We start from the raw sequence: 21,041 nt of genomic DNA, 5'->3' as shown, positions 1-21,041 counted from the left end.
GAACGTTTCGATTAAACAATGTAAAATATTAATAATAAATAATATTTATGTTTTTTTTGGAGATTTTCAAACTAAATGTGCTTACATCCAACGTTCCCCGACAATGTTTACGAATCGTATTTAACTTACCTGTAAACCTTTTATGACAATTGTTCCTTTAAACAATTTATTACTTTATTTGTGTATTATTGTACTTGCATTGTTGTACATTAATTCTTACGTGAAATAGTACAACAATGGACGATGAATTGAAATAATGATTGTTATTAATAAAACACTCATAGAGGTGGTTCTACTTTGAAGGAATAATGGTGTTTTCGTACATCTTAAGCAGTAAGTTTGAATTTAAATTACCATTACCCCAGAATCAATTAAGTATGCGATCGTTTAAAACGTTGAACACTGTGATACTGATGGTACTAAATATAACAATAATATTTAACTGTAACATGCAGTACGCATGTCAAGGTAGTATAATAGTCGTTAGTCCGTATTAATATGAATAATTACAGAATAATATTCTGAAAATTACAGTTCGTCCGTCATAAGAGTATGGTATCGTACAGGGAAAACTTTTTTAGTCCTGCAAAACGAATCGAAAGCAATTAGTTATTAGTGCTGGTTCCGGAATACCCCCTGTATTTTTGAATATTTTGTTTTAAAACAAAAAAAAACATTATTACAATCCCCCCCTCCCGTCCCCCGAATCTTAAACGAATTACACCACTGAAGACACAATAGTTGATTCAAAACGGAATTTTTTTATACGATTTTATTTTTATAAGTGCTTTAAACAGTGCTACGTTTGTAGTTGTATACATTCAAGGATACAATGGTGCTGTTCTATAAATGTTTTCCGTCCATTGTTTTATACTTAGACTCCGTTTATTTGATTACAATGGTAACATTTCAATCTGCAAAAATATAATATACACAAGTTCTGTTTCATATAACTGCATAATTAATACATAAAATATAATTAAATATATGTTCTTTTGTGTCCAACAAAATACTCGTAAATATATTCTACTCCAAGCACAAGAGTGGTGTGGACTGAACACAATATTTTTGACATTTCAACCCTACACTGATAAATAAATACAAATACGTAATACTAATTGATTGTCTGCGGGATTATATACACGTTAAGCATACACGACAACCAAATACTGAGACCGGATGCTGTCAGATATTGGCAGGGGCATACGATAAATGAGGCATGAATCAAGTACGTTTTACAGATCATTAAGATAGATGTGCAATATTTGTGTTATTTATAAATATTTCAAAACAATGATAAAATATCGTAATGCATTAAAAAAATTATTCTGATCATAATTTTTAAATTGCTTTATTAATTTCGTATAAAAAACCTATATTATATATATTATATATAATTTAACCATGGAATTAAAACAGCATATTATGAAAGATTGTGTTTGTAATATTTTATGACAAATACTGGAAATTGTGAATAGTTTTTTTATTTTAAAAAAATTTGCTTTACTTTTTTTTATTTACGACATAATTGAACATAATTGAAATGAATTGAAAAAAGTGTAATAGGCACATTATCTATTTTGGTTACTAGGAAGTAATTTGGTTTTTAATTAACAAAAATGTTCTGGTGTAAATTTAAATAAAAATTATCTATTTTCTTGTAACTTACCAATTTAGCATTGATATTTGCTCCACATTTTACAAAATTGAAAGCAACTTCACAAGGATCTGGCTTTCCAGCTACAAAAACGATATAATGCATACATGGAAATAGAAAAATAAAATAATTCCATTATTTATAGTTATTTATCAGAACTAAAAAGAAAAAAAATATTACTTATGAATTACTCATATTACATATGTTTCGTCATTAATATATTTTTAATTCCAAGAATATTTACATATGGGATTAAAAAAAATATCTAGCTAGTTAAATACGTATTATAATAATACGAAGAAAAAATAATATAATTTAGGATAATTAAAAGAAAAGCTTGAAAAAAATATATCACATTACCTATATCTGGCAAACAGGATTTTACGGCTTCTTTTATCATTGGCTTGATATCATCGATTACCATAGATTCCATAGCCTCACCATCTATAACACCCTCTTCGTCGATCTGCTCATTAAAAACATAGTAAAATTCTATCTTGATTCCATTAGGTAATAATTTTTTAACAATTCATTATTCTTACCAATGAGAGTTCTTCAAATGTGCACATCAAAAAACACTAAACATATATTTCACATAGATTATAAAATTATATAATATTTACAAACATATAAAATATTTTGTTATAGGAGTCAAATTTTATTATTTTATATATCAATATTAATAAAAACATTTATTTAATTGTGAAATTTAAGTAGGCTTTCTTTTTTTTTTTTTTTTTTTACTTCAATGATTACATTATTACTATTGAATTAATATTAATAATATAATTAATATTATATTTGTTAGAAAAATGTTAATTTTGGAAACGCATTTTATCTTCAATTTCAATATTAAGTTTTAAAAAGTTAAGTTAAGTTTATTAAGTATTTTTATTAAGTTTATTTTTAATGATTAAATCTTTTAATGTCAAATATTATTGCTTTAAAAAAAAAAATGTTTTTTGTGTATCATTATTAAACTATATCTTAATATATTATGGATACTGATTGATTCAAAGACTAGTTTTAAATATGTGTTTAAAATTAAATTGTATATAAAATATTATAACCATACTTAATATACTATAAATGTTTATACTTATACACTATAAATCAAGTAATGTTTTATTTTATGTATGAGATTATTTAAGGTGTTGAATATTATTGATTGCATACCATATTAGTATTTTATTTTCAGTTTAAATTCTAATAATACGTAATGAATTATAATTAATTTTAATATCTTATTTAATACATAAAGTCCAATATTTTATTCCAAGTAAATACTCATTAATAATACTATAATTTTACTATCTCATTCTTTGACTTTCTAGATACAATTCCGTTCATAGTTTCTTCATCAAATAAATAATGTAAAACATTAACCATTGAAATAACCAGGGCTTTGCACCCAAATTAACTCGAACCCGTAACACCCCTAAAAACCCTTAAAAAATCAAAAACCCAAAACCCATATAACACGAATGATTTTTTTTTTTAAACACCCGAATTAACCAAAACCCGAATAAAATATTGGTTTTAATCCGAAACTTGAATAATTTTTTATTTTACAATCTTTATGTAACATATCATTTTGTACGTATTTTTTGTGGTTATTTCAATTTTTTCATTAATTGTTTAATAGTGAAATTATTATTCACAGAAATAATTTCACAAATAATATACAAAATTGTTAATTAACCTAAATGTATCTAAATAAAGACTATAGTAATATATCATATTGACAAGTGTGCATGAATGGTATGGTATATTGAATGTTCAAGTGTAAACAACTGGGATACTATTTTTAAAATTATCCCAAGCGAATATGTCGTATTATTATAATTTAATAGATAATAGATCTTCTACAAATCACAGAGTCGTTATTTATTGCAATATTGTAAGTCTGAAATAGAACTGATGTCTCGTGTATGATTACCTAAATTGTTGTTCGCGTAATTCGTATTTGTTCGATGTATGGCGTGTAGTACACATGTCTATGTCGTGAATTGTCGATTTTTGTTGGTGTAATAATTTACATAAATTTACATAATACATAAAACAAAAATACATAAATTTATCTAACATTCATAAATACAAATTATTATTATTTTTGTATTAAGCTATGTCCTAGCTAGTGCGTTTTTAGTGTGCGCAGTTCACAATGTGCACGCACCAAAAATCATAAGTGATGAAATTTATGGGGGGGGCTGAGCATTATTTACTTATTATACCTATAGATACCATTGTGCGCAATTATTTATTTCAACAAGGTAATTTACGAAGTTTGACAATTTGATATTTTTAATCAACAATTTAAACAAAAAAACAATAAGGTGCTTTATCTTAAATATTTTTGGAGTAGGTATTCTAAACATATATTAATTGCGATCGTGCCAAGTCATGACAAGAAGTTTGTAAAATCTTAAAACTTTGATTTAATTTTTATCACAAAATATTTTTTTTTAATTCAGTTATTAAAAATGCATTTTAAAATTATAATAATTATTGTATTTTTAGTCACTTAACAATTTTTAGGGCTAGGGAGGCTAAGACCTGTACTTTATATTTTTGGGGGGCTTAATCCCCTCAAACCCCCCCCCGATTTTCGCCTATGCCACAAACACAAACGCAGATATAAAATAGTTTGTTTTTTTGTCGCATACGATATGCCCACATTAACTAGAAGTAGGATATAGTGTTAGTATTTTTAATCTTAATAGATATTATAATTTAAGCTTCATACACATATAAAATAACCCACTCTTCCCTGAAAATAAATCGTAGGTACACCATTGCTTGAAATTAACATAATGATAGTTTAGTCTAAAAAACTGTTGCACAGTTGTGTAAGAAATTGATATTTTATTACATAGGCAGGTAACAAAAAATATAAATATTTCATTAGTGGAGGGGTGCTCAGCCACCCCACCACCCTCCACCAATGAAAAATAATATTTTTCCTTGAATACTTAACCCCCATATTAACCAATATTAACCAAATAATAACCTTATTAACACCCAAACGTTTATTTAAATGTTGTATTGCGGTGTTTGAACACCCGAAACCCGAATAAATTATTCGGGTGCAAAGCCTTGGAAATAACATTAAAAAATATTGTAATTCGTATACACAGATATATTTCTTGATAATAATATACAACGATTTTTATTTAAAATTTCAACTATTTTGTTTTTTAGATATTGAATAATAATTAATATATGAATGAAACTGTAAATTTACTATTTAATCGTTATTTAACAGGCTATTTTGTTTTTTAGATATTGAATAATAATTAATATATGAATGAAACTGTAAATTTACTATTTAATCGTTATTTAACAGGCTAAAATTCATAAAAAAAAAAAACATCGCATGATCTAACATGTTTCACGAGAATTTTTTTGAAATAAGATTAAAAATTAAATAATTTGTTATTTTACGTTTAATCTGAAACAATTTTCTGTATCGTTATAGGATATTATCTGAAATAAGATTTTGTACGAATATTACAGTAGTTACTATAGTAAGTTACTATAGATACTATAGTAGTTACAGTAGTACTATGACGCATACGTTTAAAAATATTGAATGTAACAATATGGTTGCTATATATAAAAACTGTCGTAGAAAAATAAGCAGTGATAAAATAATAATATGTACTTAAAACTAGTTCACATGTGACTCACTTTGAAATTACGTTCTTCCGAAAATATACCGTTCTTCGCATTCGATTTCATCTCTGAAAACACATTTAATTCCAACCTAATTAATATTAGAATCGAATATTAACTAATTTTTTACTAATTTCAACCTAATCACCAGAAACGTTAATATTTAATACATTACTAGTATATTTTTTTAACCCTTATTAACACTTATTCAACACTCACCCTCCGTGATCGGAGATTTCCCGGAACAAGCCGAGTACAATGCTTTCTTCATGTCTTCTACTTCGTCCGGTTGCGGTCTCGCCTAACAAATATGATACGATAAGTAAATAATGTCGTTGTTCCAATACATTCCAACGCGCTAAGTAACAACAAATCGCACTTACGGATGATTGTCTGGCAAACAACAGTACCGTAATCATCACAATCGCAAACACTGTGCCGGTGCTACGCAAATTCTCCATTTCACTGTACAGCGGCAATAATTAGTCGGATGACTTCGGTGTGTTCTTTCAGCTGAAAGATGTTGGCGACTGAAGGCGATGCAAGTGTATTCGTCCTACCTGAATGATACTGTGGACAACGCAACGAGCTATAATTTCGAATAGCCCTTCCAGTCCGTCACGCGCGTATACTTATTTTCGAAACAATTATGTAATCAAATATATCCTCTTGCTGATTGGAAACAAAAAAAAAAATTAAGCGCATTGCCGAACAATGGACTCCAGATCCGCTAGCCTAAAAAATAGGCAGTACTCGTACGAACGTCACTATAACTATTATTATACCGTTCGCCGTCCGCCAAACGATAATTTGGGGTTGACCATATCCGTAACCGGTATTTAAAACCAACTATTTTCGACTATCGCAGTAAGTTGTGTTCATCACTGGATTTCTGTTGACACTGTTCATCGTTCCTATAACGCGATGCGAAAATAGACTTTTCATTTTTTTATCACGAAGATCTTTTTTGATAAACATATTTTCATATTGATCAAACGCCACTTCTTCTGGTCTTACTAGTCCCGCTTCAATATATTTATCGAATATTGACATTAATGCAAAATGAAACTATTGTTGACACATTGCAAACGAACACACGTTGTTATAATAATTATTGACATGGTATTACTTTAATGGTACTGCGAAAACATAGTCGGATAATTCGTGAAGAAAATTGATCCTGAAAGAGACATTCTTTACACAAATAATAATATATAAAAAAAAAAAATTACAAATAATACATTCTTTGCGTTCTTTCCCGCATTTTAATGCACAACGAAAATAGTCATGTGAACAATAAACGTTTTAGATAAATATTAAATAATGATACAAAAATAAATGATATTATCTTTACGCATTTTATTCGCGTTATTTAGTGCGATAATTATTACCTTGCGTTCGTTATATTTTTTAAATAGTTTTATACAACACGAGTTTCGTAAAACTTATTAAACGTTCAAATTACTGAAGGTAGACACTAAAATATAATGAATCTTGTTTAAACAAGAAATGAGAATCCATCAGAAAAATTCCAACGTATTAATATTATATTGTTTTTATAACTTTGAAGACTTGCGTTTCATTAAAACGTTTAATAATCAAAACTAAATTGCAATGATACTAGAACTTTGGAAAATTTGTAAACGAACATACAAAATACTATAAATCTTCTCCTCCGACGATTTCAAGTCAACGTTACACTTGATAAATGACAAGTGAATGACATGAATAACAATTGCAGTTTTCTTAATTTGAAAAACCTATGATTCCCAAAACCATGTATAGGTACTTGTTATATATTCGTAATACAATGTACATTACAAGGAAATATTAGAATCTAATGCAGGGCTTGAAATATGTTTCAAAATCGATTTCAGATATCGATAAAAATCGTTAAAAATCTTTTAGAAAATTAAAATCAATATCAAAATTGTTAAAGGTTGGTAATTATTTTCAAATTTTATATTGACTTTGAAAAAAGTTAAAATCGATATTTTATATCAAAATCAAAATAATTTTAATAATTAAAACGATTTTAAATCAAATTTATTTTATAATTCAACAGCCAACAGGTCTATTTATATTGTCAATTCGTAGACATTGTCATATTTGGTAATAATGTGGGGGATTCAACCCCACTTATCACAACGGTTTTTGTTTCCTCCATGAGAATTACCCACCTCCATTACACCGCTACAGCGACGCGTCGGTCATCGGTTGCGCTCTCGACACCGAACCGTTGACCGCGTCGCACTTTTTTGATTGTTCCCGTAGGACCGCTGTTACGCGCCGCCATATTTCGTTGCTTTACTGTATGTTAACTGAATAAAACTTTTATCTTTCCTTATTTTGCATTTTAAGTCTTTTTAATACAAATCTCCTTCTGATAAGTCATTTTGGCACACGGAAAGTGCGTTTGCCAAAATAATATTGATAATAATTGATAATAATTTTATAATAATAAATAACTAGTACCTATTTTGTTTTCGAAATATTTATCGAATATTTACGATAAGGAATCAGCGTTCGACGAGTGATTGTTGTTTTTATACACATGATTTTTCCGTATAATATATTATATATAGACATATTGTAGTGTATTATTATGGATAAGATATTAATTTATAATACTCCATTGGCTATCATTCGTGAGTTATACTTTTAACCAATAATATACAATTAAATAATCTAAAATAGTTTTATTTAGTACTTTTGCAGGCGCTAAAACATACAACACTATTATGCTGATGATGTACTAAAATTTGAGAAATGATTATAAGTTATGGATAACATTCTGTTGTGAACCCGAAATCGAAAAAAAATAAATACAGATTTCTGAAACCGAAATTGAAAAAAATGAATACCGATATTCGAAATCAAAAACGAAATTACAAAAAATAAATATCAATATTTGAAACCAAAATTGAAATTAAAAAAAACATATCAAAAATCAAAATTGAAATTAAAATCGAATTTTTTTATAAAAATGTATAACTTTGAATATTAACATATAATAACATCAGTGTTCGTGATCATACAATTTATGTTTTCAGATATAATTATGGTATAACACCATATTATATTATGAGATTATAATCGGACGGAAAACATAATGTTCAAAAACAATATTAACGTACCTTTTGAGTAGATGAGTAGATATGTACATATTTATAACAAAGCTTCAATCGAAGAGTTAAATAGAACACAATAAATTAAAAATTTACTAAACGAATTTACATTATTTTAATACTTGTTAATTTGCTTGATAAGATTTTTTTGTATTCTTTATACCAATCAATTTACCATAGTAGATTTGATAAAATCAATTTCTAAAAAGAGTGATTCGCATTAATATGTGAAAAAAAATGACAAAATAGTGTAGTAAACCGACGTTTTACATAAAAAACGTCATTCCAAATTATACTCTGTCAGAACAACATCACGCCACCGGATCAGAACATTGATGCTGCCACCCGATTCGCTAAGGACGAGTTTCGGTACATCACGCCATTCCTATGACGTCAATCATCCTCTCACTAATTACTGCAAGTCCCATATAAATATGAGTCGTTATTACAGAGGTTTTTGGAGATAGTTAAATATTCAATTATAAACCTTAATGCAAATAGCTACTCTCCGGCAGAACACTTAGATTCTGTCGACAAATTTGTAATTGTATAATTATTTTGGTATTTAATAAAAAAAAAGTTTAAGTTAATTTTAAAGTGTCAAAACAAACTTCTTTACTAAAAACTCTCAACTCCTTCCAACTAGTCAACACTTGGAAACGTGCATTCGTCGTTAAAGAAGCGTGCAGTAATTAAGCGGTGAGAGCGATCAGGTTACTGCAATAGCCAATACAACAATTTTTAATGAGGTATTATTTCCTGGAATAGTAATACATAATTTCAAAATCTTGTTTTTTGTATTTCGTCCGAGTTATCTACTGTCCCATCACGCTCTTCGAATTCGTTCACAGTAAAACAAATTTTCGTTTCCAAATTACAGCACTCGACTGAAAATCTATAAGCTGCATTTCAAAATCAACTAAGTTCAATCGTTGAAAAAGTTTTAAGTGGATTTTTTTCGAATGACAAGATGTCTGGATAAATAATTAATTACGTGAATTCTTCAAATGTTTTGATCTGAGTAAAGCGTGATGAGAACCCATCCATACCTATCTGTACTATAGATACCGAAAAAAATACTGTAATATAATGTAATACAATATTTACATTAACAAGGGATTAGAAATCCATCGGTGAAGTAGCAATATGTTTTAATGATACTGGAAATAAATAATTTGTATTCATCTTGAATAATGTAATTATTATCAAGTGTAGACGAGTGTACCTAACATTGTATAACTAATAAAAAGTCAGTGTGCAGACAACGATAAATTGTGGAAGTTTCTGTAGCAAGTCGACCAACATCCGAGCTGATGTTTTCCGGTGATAAATACAAATATAAACAATATGTACTTTTATTATGATACCTATGCGCACACCTTTGTTTTTAACACACTCACGCGCGCGTGCCCACACACACACACACACATACATTTCGGGATTGAAATTACCGAGTGGAAACGTCGGCAGATTATTGTAATTTATGTGTTCCGTATTGAAGGTCAGTATCGGTTTAATTGGAATATACAGCGTTTAGTTGACTATATGGCAATAACGGCGGAAATACTAAACGAAAGTTGCGTCCATAACAGTCGGTAAATTCATACGGCGAACGTTTTAAAGCTGCGGTAATGTCTGTTTGTGCATTTGTTCCTCGTAATGTTTACCCCTTCCCACCCCCTCTCTCTTCCTCACGACCATTCGACGAACGACTGTGATGAAAATATATTTTATGCACCGGGTTTAAACCCGTAATTATTATGAATTGTGTGTATCACGCACGGAAACACAATGTTTTCGACGGCCCATCGAGAACAATCCCATACAATCGGTTAACTGAAACGCTCTGCGCCGCTGACCCGCTGTAACATAATAATGCTGTAAAATTGAGGAAAGAGTTTATATTCCCACGCGAGGTGCAATAGGTAGTAGGTGAAATTGGGTAAGAACTCGTAAGTTCCTATACGAAAAAAACAAAAGTAAAAAATATGTTATCTACAACACGTAAATTTTAATACGAATGAAAATAATAACTAGATCGCGAATTTCTATGTAAAAATATTTTTTTAATAGATGTATGCATTAAAATAAAAATAAGATATGTCGACGATTCATTGCAAAAATAATATGAATACAAAATTTCATTTTGCATATTAGTGCTTATTTTGATGCTCAGAAAATATATTCGTATAAAATTATATTTTTGCATATTTCACTAATTAAAAATATATGTATCGAAATATTCCCAAGAATAAAAAGAATATGTACATTTCGACCACGATTTAAGATACTATCAATCGTTATTTCAAATGTTTAACTATATACCAGATAATCATGGGCGTAGTTAAGGAGGGAGTTTTGGGTGTTCAAATATCCCACGAAATAGTTCGATTTATTCTTTCAATTTTCTTCGCCAAAATGCTGAGATGGAATTTAACCTAATATTTATTACGGCTTCAAAAACTTTAACTGATGTTGGTGGCACAATGAGTGTACTAAGATTTTCAAAAAAAAAAAAAAAACAAATTAATGGAGACAATTATTAAGATTCTACACTGGAAAAATATTATAAAAAACCACTTTTTATACAATTTCTTAATCATCAGTGACGTATTTAGGGGGGAGAGGGGGCGATCGCCCCGGGCAAAATCAGATTTTTACACATTCCATTTCATGATGATGAACAATAATATAAATGGTTAATTTTTTTTTTTTATCTTAGATAATATTCTAAGATCGGAAATATTCATGGAGGGGGGGATAAAAATTGTCAACGAAAAAACTCTCTTTCAAAACATAAATAAGTTACTTGCGGTCGAGAATGACCGATGAACGATTTAAACAGTATGGCTACATTAAATATTGAATCAGACATCACAATAAGTTTACAGTCTGATGCCATAATCAATAAGTATAGTTACTTTAAAACTCATAAAAAAAATATGTAAATTGTAAATATTATTTTATAATAATAATAAATAATAAGTAAACCCAGGGCGTATTTAGGGGTGGTGATGTGGGTGTTAGAACACCCCCCATCGACCGTATTTTATGGTTAGGTTTCACCAAATTGCAAACTTACTTACAGTATAATTTGAATAAACATTGTATAAAACTTGTAGATTTTACATATACTGTCTTAATTTAATCATTGACATTAATATAATCATTTATATAAATACATGGTATTTATTAATGTAATACGGGTGGAGCAGAGCCCCCAATTACCATGAGTTGATTACATTTTAAAACACCCCTGTTAAATGAATCCTGGATACGCCACTGAATAAACCTATATTATATATGTGACTAATTTATTAAGACAACATAATGTTTAAAGTTTAAACTATGCTTTCTTTTTCTAACAACTAAAAATTGTTCAATGGAAATTTTTGGTTAAATAATCTATGAGAACTGGTTCCACCAGAGAATACAAAAAGTGAATACATTAAAAACAAATATGTAACAAATAAGTTAGAAAGCGCTTGAAAAGATAACGATAACGTAAAGGCTGTTGTACGGTTCACGGGTGGTTACTGGAAGGTAAGCTCCGACGCACTCAGTAGGAGGATAAAGTTGAATCATTTTTTTTTTTTTTTGGGGGGGGAAACGTTAGCAACCGGGCGCCAAATTTCTGAATACGTCTCTGTTGATAATTCTATAACAAATTTAAAAAGTAAATTTAAACAGCATTATGATTTAATTTTATCTTTTCAAAATATTATGCCGAATAAAGTGGTTTTTACAAACGAGAAATATGTTATTAATTTATGGGACTTTTACAAGACAATAATTTCGGATCATCAAAAGTTTAATTTAAAATATTTATTGAGGAAATCCAAATGGGTAAGAGAAAAAGAAGATTGTATACCATTCTTAGCATTTGGAGCATTTTTAAAATGTGATTCTGAATTTTTTCCAAATGCAAGACAATTGATAACTATTATTTCTACACTTCCCGTATCAACTAATACTATAGAAAGAACTTTTTCAATATTACGACGTACTAAATCATAATATAGAAATTCGACAGGAAATGAACGATTAACTGGACTTTCTTTGCTAAGCGTTCATCATGAAATTAATATTGACATGGAAGAAGTAATCAATATTTTTAAACTTCAACAAAGAAAACAAGGTTTTATCTTATACTTTTTATTATATTTTTAAATTTGTAATTTATATGGACAAAATATTGTATCGCTATTCAATTGTATTAAATAAATAATTCATATTTAATTTTAATGTTTTATAATACTAATATAAATCCAGACCAAAACCCTCTCCGAAAATATTTCCTATCTATGCCCATGCTGATAATAAATAATCTATAATTTCAACTGATGTGATAAGACGCGACCCGAATAATTGTTAATATCTTGTTACCATGTAAAATATCACTATGTTGTAATCCAGTGATAACAATTTATAATTTTATATTCGAAGTTTATTAAAATTTAAAATGAATAAATAATAATTTTATAATATTTTGTAATTTTTGTGTTACATTTATGAGTTAAAAAACTATCAAAAAATGTAGACAGAATGCTGTGTTGCTGAACCGTATAAATATATATGAATAGTCTTGTATTTGATCGAGTTCTAACTGCTCAACCATACATTGCTGCCCGCAAAATTTTAATGTGAGATCGCTCACGTGATTATCTAATTTTATACAAAGTATTATTAAAAAATCGGTAGCAATATTAAAATTTATGTTGTGTATAGGGTAAGACGATTACACGTTACTCGACGTTATATGAGGTTGCTTGAAATAGTCACGTGATAAAATATTCTCTACAATAGAATCACACTCTTCTTTAGTCAGATCCCATAGTTCATCGCATGATAACACTAAGTCGGGTAAGTTTTCTGGGTTCATTATACTACTCTGATAGTAAATAAATAAATAAAAATTCGTTAAATAATGGAATTAAAATTTTTACGCGTTACGTTTAGTTAATTATGTTAAAAATATTTAAAGAGGTTAGGTTAAATAGCTAATACCGGTTATAGCAAATATTAAAATTTGCTTACGTATCGAGAAGTAAAGATGTAATGTAGTGCGTGAAGGCTTTAATTCTTTGACTCTGACTTGAGAGTTGGAGCTACCTTTTGATTTTAATTTTAGAAAAATCCTAAAATAATATTAATTGTAATTAAAATAAAGTAATACATTATACTAAACGTTACTATATTATGTTTAGTATACTAAATATATTATACATCGAGATTTAATATGAAATAAACTTACTTAAAATATTGTATATAGTAATGGTAGGAGTAGTTGTAGTAGCAAAAATTGAATCGACTGAGAAAGCTGAAGACTGACACAACTGATCGGTCGGCAGACGATAGTGCAGTACCAAAGGTCTTGATTTTCGCTATCCCTCCCCCGTTATTTTATTTATTATTATGATTTCTTTTTTCTTTTTTTTTAAATATCTTGTCATTAGATTCAATGTGATAAAAAACCGACGCTTGACACTCCTATAGTCTACTGTTTAATAAATATATATGTATAATTTTAACAACCATATATTGGTTATTATCTCAGTGAAAATATATTTTCTACGTGAAAAATCACTTAAAGATCATACGGTCATTTTTCTATAAAATACAGACTTATTTTTAAATTTTTTTATGGAAAAATCATATTTTATCACCAAAAATCAATAGGCGCCATGTTTAAATGTAAGAATATAACCCCTAAGTCCAAACATAACAGGAAAAAGATTAAGTAATTACTTATCCTTTGTCATAAATGACAGTAAAACTCGTCTTATTCTAATATTTACAGACTGCACTTAATTCTAGGGAGGAAAAAAACATACACTTTTTTCATCGAAAATAATATTGTATTCAACACACATATTTGTATAACAAAGATTTTAAGAATTATTTATTTACTATTTTCTTAACACGAAAACTTTATATAATGTACACTGTTTGTATTCCATATGATACATGCAGCATGGCCATGACTCAGCATTCGTATGTAGATGATCTAATCCTGAACACCCCATTTCTTCCATGTTGATCACGCTGACTTTCGGCATAAAATCGTTTAAGATTTGTTTTTTTTTTTTGCTTGCCTTTCACATATAAGTGTTGAAATTTCAGAGATTTAAAAATCCGTTCGATTTCTCCGTACTCCACATCGCCGCAATCCGACGATAGCTGATGATAGTTGCGTTGAAACCACGAGTTGACCTTTCTACTTTTAACATTTTGCCTTGAAATCACCGGACTGTGTTTAAAGATCCAATGTTGTACAGCTTAATTGTCTACAGCAGCAACAGACATCTCTTTAATCCTGTATTTACAATCAGCGTCCAGTATGCATTGAATGTCTAATATTGCGGACATTGTTGCTGTTTTTGTTACAGCTGCTATTGTTAATGTTGACGGTTACGTCGTGTTCTCTACATGTTTCACAGACGATACTAGACTAGTGAGTGACGATCTTCGGTGTTGGTAGTGGGGTGCCAATAACAGTTGAGATGATGTTAACGGCGGGGATGGTGGGGGTGGTGTGATTTTCACTAATCATAATCAATCTGGATACGTTTTCACGCAATTCATCAATGATAGAATTATTTATTGATAATGAGTTATAATATTTATTTTCTACGAGTAGATTCTCGATAATTTTCCCCGTTTCATCAGCTTTTATAGTTGTATCCGACACGATGATTGTAGTCTCATTAACTTTTACATTTAAATAAATAAGCATTGCCTCATTTTTGGCGATAGATTTATCATGCGATTTAAACTCTTTTTCAAATTGCCTGTTTTGGTCTTCGATAGACATTTTTAATGCACCTGCAGCGGAACCCCCGAACAGGTTCATAATCGGATAAAGACTGTGTTAATATTTTAAAATCACTCTTAATTATTCAACTGTTGTGCGAGCTGTCGAATCCCAACCATTTGACTAGAGCTCGTGGTCCTTTATCGCGTACAATTTTTTCCACTAAATAATCGTTTGGATGTATGGTCTTACATATTTCCTCAGCGTAGAACCCTCTGGCGATAGTATTACCCGTATAGTCTTGCAGTATAAACGTTGAAGGCGGGGATTTATTCACCTTGATACTAGTAAATATCTCTGCAGACCAATTTGCTAGATATCCTTTGGTGAACAAACCTTTATGCACAGTAACGCGAATTTTATCCCCGACGTTAAATCGTTCAGCACATCTACGACATTTAGCGGTCACCCTCGCAGCTGGTGTCACCGTTGTTTTTAACCGCAACTCATCCGACTCGGCTTGCATGTGTGTCATACCGATAGTTCTGTACTTGGTGTTATTATAATTTTCAAACAACTCGGGCAGTAACGAATACCACTCATGTGAACCTCTAGCAATGAAAAATCTAAACATTTTCTCCTTTAGAGTGAGATTGAATCGTTCTACGATACACGCTTTAACCACGCTGTACGTGGAATACATTTTTATATTATATTTTTTCAAACTCTAAAACCAGTTGACAAATGCGGTACTGCAGTAGTTAAGCATCGTCCTCGTCACCGTGATTATAGAGCTTTGAAAAAAACATTGTCCTCGAAAAATTGTGAATTTTTACGTCAGTTAACCCATTCTAATCCTGTTACATGGATACAGAATATTTAAACGTGACCAGCGGTTACGTTAACGAGTCACTTATTCAAGAGATGTTTACCCACTCGTTTCTACCGTTTTCAACAAGTGCGTTGGACAAGGGCAATGAAATACGTATCGCTATACAGAACCGCGACGCTCACACTCTGCCTAGCGAGAGTTTCATCTATATTGAGGGGAAAATAATAAAACCTACAGATTTGAAATGCGAGATCAATATCTCTCATAACGGATTGACGAACTTGTTTAACGAAATGAAATACGAGACAAACTCTGTTGAGATTCAGCGAGTTAAAAAACCCGGTGTTACCAGTGCGATGAAGAGTTATTGCTCATACACACCAGCCGATGCTAATTGTTTGCTAAACGCGGCTTAGGATATCGATAACGGAAATAAAAATTTCACTAAAGACGATTCGTTCAGCGGTTGCATACCGTTGAAACACGTTTTCGGCTTTTGTGAGGATTACAACCGGATTTTGGTGAACTGTATTCAACAACTGATCATAAACAGATCTATGAGCGATTTCACTTGTCTTAATTTCGTAGGCATTACGGGTGGCGATGATCTTAATTTGGAGGTGGTGAAAACTAAGTTGAAAGAATGCGCCATAGTATTGACACGTGTACTGTGGAAAGTGCCGTTGGTCAAGGTTAACGATCGCGAAAGATTGAGATTGTTGAAAATCATCGATAGTAAAAAAATGATTAGTTGCGCGTTCCGAAACTGGGAACTCTGCGAGTATCCTAATATTCCACAGTCGAAAAAACACTCGTGGATGGTCAAGACTTGTTCGCATGTGGAAAAACCTAGATGTTTAATAATTGCGTTTCTCACAAATATCATGGGCAGCGTTTCCGTTAGTGATTCCGCTTCCGATTACGACACTTGTTCGCTGACAAACGTCAAAGCATACATAAATTCGACAGAATACCCGTACGAGAACTTTAGCGAGAGCTTTGATAAAAATATGTTTACAGTGTTTTATCAGAACTATGTGGATTTTCAAAAATATTATTACGAACGTTTGAACGCGCACCCGTGTCTTAGTAGGGAAAAGTTTAAAAAATTGGGACCGTTTATCTGTATTAATTGTTTACGGCAAAATGACTATGTTAAAACGTTTAGCGTCGATTTGAGAATTGAATTTGAGAGCGAGAGTAATTTTCCAGCAAACACTGCAGCCTACTGCTTGGTCATACATGATCGAGTCATTCAATACAACCCGTTTACCGTTGAAGTCAGAAAAATCTAATCAAGATATATATATATATATATACATAACATTTTTGTAACAATGTATTTATGTTTAATAAATAATAACACATATTTGGTGAAAAACGAGAGTAATTTTATTTCAATATTATATACAATTATTTTATAACTCACCATCATATTTCTTCTAATCTTCCACGTCCTTCTTTTCCTCCTCCTCCTCCTCCTCCAACTCTTCACCCTTTATGTGTTTGAGTCGGAAAGATAATGTATTAACGGAAGTAATAAAAATACAACGGTCCGTCGTTTTCGTCAAAGGGCTGCTACTACAAAAGATAAAATTATTATCATTAATATATTTACATAGACGTGAGGGTATTATTCACCTCTGATAGTGGATAAGTAACGGAGTTATCATTAATGATGTTGTTGTTGTTGTTATTGTTGTTGTTATCATTGCTAGCAAATGTGTAGCCAACGTCGTTATCCATTGGAAACTATCGTAATCCAACCTTGCGCCAATTGATCGACGGCGAATAATTTAATCTGTTCGAGTAAACTGCGATTGTGTAACGTGCATGGTATTTGCATGGCGATCAAGTCATTATGAATATTGCAAATAATAGTAGCGGTCTCCACATCAGACGTACCACTTGCTCTGTATATATTCTTCGATAAATACAAAACTATTTGTTTCATCTGTTTGCCAACCGTGTCACGTGTAACAATAAGTTTACGCGTAATCGAATCCTCGATGCAGCGTTACAAGTCTTCTAATTTTAAAAGATTTTTTCTGCTCAGCAACACGCGAGAGCCGTCACGGCTATGCGAATCGATAACTAGCATATTATTACCGCAATACGACGTTTTGGACAATGTGTTTGTTTCGTCTTTGAGAAACAGTCGTTCATGAGTTTTAACCGGGGAATTGGTGATAATCGATAAAATATTACCCATCAGCGAGTACAGACGTCGCAGAAAGTCTGGTGAAATGCACACGTTGTGTGTTGAAGTCGCAATACGTACTGTAACATTGAAATCGTTCTCGGGATCCAGTCTTATAGCGATAAACTTACGATCGTCGAAGTCTATTGTAAACATAGTGCAATCGATCAGTTCCATAGAAGTGTTCCCCATCTACGAATCTAGTTTATTATTTTCTAGTGCAGGAAATTTGTTCTTCACCGACAGCAGCAACAGTAGCAGAAGCAACACTAGTATTATCATTGGCGGTGTAAGTCGTAGCAACGTAGTAGACATCTTTCACGGTTCATTCGGCCATAGCGCACTGAATAACTATGTAGAGCTAAAGAAAAAATTAAAACAGGTGAACTACATGTACACCTTGCTAACTCTGTACTTGAATAATATCTACGAAATAAGAATAAGACTAATAACCACATAAAATACGTTAGCACTTACAACGGGTTGAATTATAACGAAAAATGACTAAAGATATCAGTGTTAACAAGAGTGCTGTGATGCGATAAGTTGGCGAAGTTGGCATCAGATGCAGGAGGTCAAGATAGCCGCACGTATGTGTTTGAGGGGTACTGTATGGGCTGGAGAGGGGGGGGGTCGTCGGCACCACGCTGGGCGGAGCGGTGCTCATCGGCGCGGGGTCCGATGAGCGCAAGCGCGCGCGAGTCGCGATCGTGCACGACGTGAACAACAACGTGATATCGGAGGCGGCGGAAAATCTCTTATCTCACACACACACACACACACATGATTAACACGGGACGTTTTCGATTACGGGATTATCACACATGCGCACGTATTTACACTGTCAAACATCGATATGCAAGGAGATAACGAATAAATTGATAACACCCAACTATTGATTACGGTATTATCACACATGTGCACATGAAAACCACAGATATCTATATTATACTAGATGACGAACTCCCAATATCACTTGAAGCACGCATTGATTATGTTATCATTTGTCCGCCATGTTTTGGGTTGGCAAAATATTGTATCAACACTATTCCCCACACATCACAATATTAATTATAACAGACTGTGAACCTTAACATTCCTTTTTCTGCACTTATTATTTATTTGGTATCATTTATTATTTTGTTTTGTACACTATTTAGTTACTAATATTAAATAAATATGCCTGTTTCTTGCGTTGCGTACGGATGTTCAAACCGTTATAAAAGCAATTCCTTAATTCACTTTTTTCGGTACGTATGAAATATAGATTGTTGCGGACATACATAAATGTAGGTCCTTACGACTCTTACAATATGGGCGAGACCACATAAATCAAGATCGGTAAATGATTATGAATAATAAAGTATTCGCAATAATAAAAAGAAACTATTAATTTAATTAGAGGGTAATACGATGTTTCGGACATACATAAAAGTAGGTCCTTACAATTACCAATAAATAATTACCATCGGTGAACAATGTAGAAAGGAATAATTAAAACCCGAAGGCATCATCGAACATAGCTAAATTTTTTAATACTGCAATTAGTAAAAACGCATATGAGAGATGCGCGAATAGTAATATTAACAAGGTCACTAAGGTAATAAATCTTATATTTGTAACAATCGAAAATAACTTTCGCACAGCGCGGCACGTTTGATCCCCACGGGACCTAAGTATATAAGGGGGTTGGGAATAGACCAATATTCAGATGTGGTTTACATGTACAGTCGCAAGCACCTTCACGCCAGATCATTTCTTAATTAATGTTTTTGTACTTAGAAAAATTCTTAAAATAAACAGTTAAATTATATTTGAGTATTTTTATTTGAAGTATTATCCTAAAAACTTAACCATCGTTACGATTGGACGACGGCACGCAACAAGATAATATGATTTAAAAACACATAAAAACTTACATTTTTATTTGTAACGTATACATATTTATAGTTTTCCTTTAAACAATGAGGTAACAACTAAACTGTGGACGGATGCAATTAAAAGGAAAAACTTTATACCAAATCAGTGGAGCCGTATTTGTAGCGTGCACTTCACTGATAATGACTACCAAATTCGTCCTGATGCTAACAGACCAATATTAAAAGTAAATGCCGTCCCTTCAGTTTTTCCATCGTTTCCAGTATATTATCAACATAAACCTAAGAAACTTAGAAACCCACCTAAAAATAGGGATTTGCCCTCTTTTAAAGGTAAAACTAATTAATAACTTTAATTGTTAAAGACAGTTATTATAGCCAATTAAAAATGTGTTTATATTATAGATGAGCCTAGTACTAGTACTGATCCAAAAATTAGTAATGAGAATGCTGATTTAGAATTAATTGACGATCACAGTATTTTACCTAAAAGTGTTGATAGAGAAGTACAAACATCTCATTCTTCTTGTAATGAACTTTTATTGAAACATGAAATTAAAATATAACGTCAAAAGTTACGGCGAAAAGAAAAAAAATAACCAGTTTGGATAATTTACTAAAAGAATTAAATAATAAAGGATTTATTGATTCTGAACAACAACATTTAATGTTAAGCGACTTTAATTGTAAGTTTTAATTTTATTGGTTTTTGTATACTTAGCTTAAAACTTACAAATATTTTTAATATGGTAGGTTCATTTAGAGACTTATTTATAAATGAAACCAAAAACTGTGATAAATCTACTGGCAAGAGATATACCAAAGAAATAAAACAATTGGCTTTAACATTGCACTTTTATTCTCCTAAAACGTACAATTTTTGTCGGTAACTACATTTTTCTTAGAAACAATTTTTTT

General features: G+C 30.9%; 3 protein-coding genes and 1 pseudogene across 3 annotated transcripts; 2 read left to right on the top strand and 2 right to left on the bottom strand.

The window, feature by feature from the left end:
* Positions 1 to 741: 741 nt before the first annotated feature.
* Positions 742 to 5,909, bottom strand: LOC112692630. Its single transcript, XM_025567354.1, has 7 exons — positions 5,716 to 5,909; positions 5,552 to 5,633; positions 5,348 to 5,400; positions 2,200 to 2,235; positions 2,018 to 2,123; positions 1,670 to 1,740; positions 742 to 914 (listed from the first exon to the last, which is right to left on the bottom strand). The coding sequence occupies exons 1-7, from the start codon at positions 5,791 to 5,793 to the stop codon at positions 894 to 896; spliced, it is 447 nt and encodes a 148-aa protein (XP_025423139.1). The 5' UTR covers positions 5,794 to 5,909; the 3' UTR covers positions 742 to 893.
* A 10,694-nt stretch (positions 5,910 to 16,603) lies between these two features.
* On the top strand, positions 16,604 to 17,341 carry LOC112692611. Its single transcript, XM_025567340.1, has one exon. It carries the CDS (start codon positions 16,604 to 16,606, stop codon positions 17,339 to 17,341), a length of 738 nt encoding a protein of 245 aa, XP_025423125.1.
* Positions 17,342 to 17,784: 443 nt separating this feature from the next.
* On the bottom strand, positions 17,785 to 18,438 carry LOC112692610 (annotated as a pseudogene).
* A 987-nt stretch (positions 18,439 to 19,425) lies between these two features.
* On the top strand, positions 19,426 to 20,689 carry LOC112692609 (THAP domain-containing protein 1-like). The gene is made up of 3 exons (XM_025567339.1): positions 19,426 to 19,496; positions 20,197 to 20,456; positions 20,529 to 20,689. The coding sequence occupies exons 1-3, from the start codon at positions 19,426 to 19,428 to the stop codon at positions 20,687 to 20,689; spliced, it is 492 nt and encodes a 163-aa protein (XP_025423124.1).
* The last annotated feature ends 352 nt before the right edge of the window (positions 20,690 to 21,041 follow it).

This window comes from Sipha flava, unplaced genomic scaffold (genome assembly GCF_003268045.1).
Source record: "Sipha flava isolate LNK unplaced genomic scaffold, YSA_version1 75_pilon_pilon, whole genome shotgun sequence".
NCBI classification, from domain to species: domain Eukaryota; kingdom Metazoa; phylum Arthropoda; class Insecta; order Hemiptera; family Aphididae; genus Sipha; species Sipha flava.
Note: the sequence above shows the minus strand (reverse complement) of the source record. Positions and strands in the feature narration are given on the sequence as shown.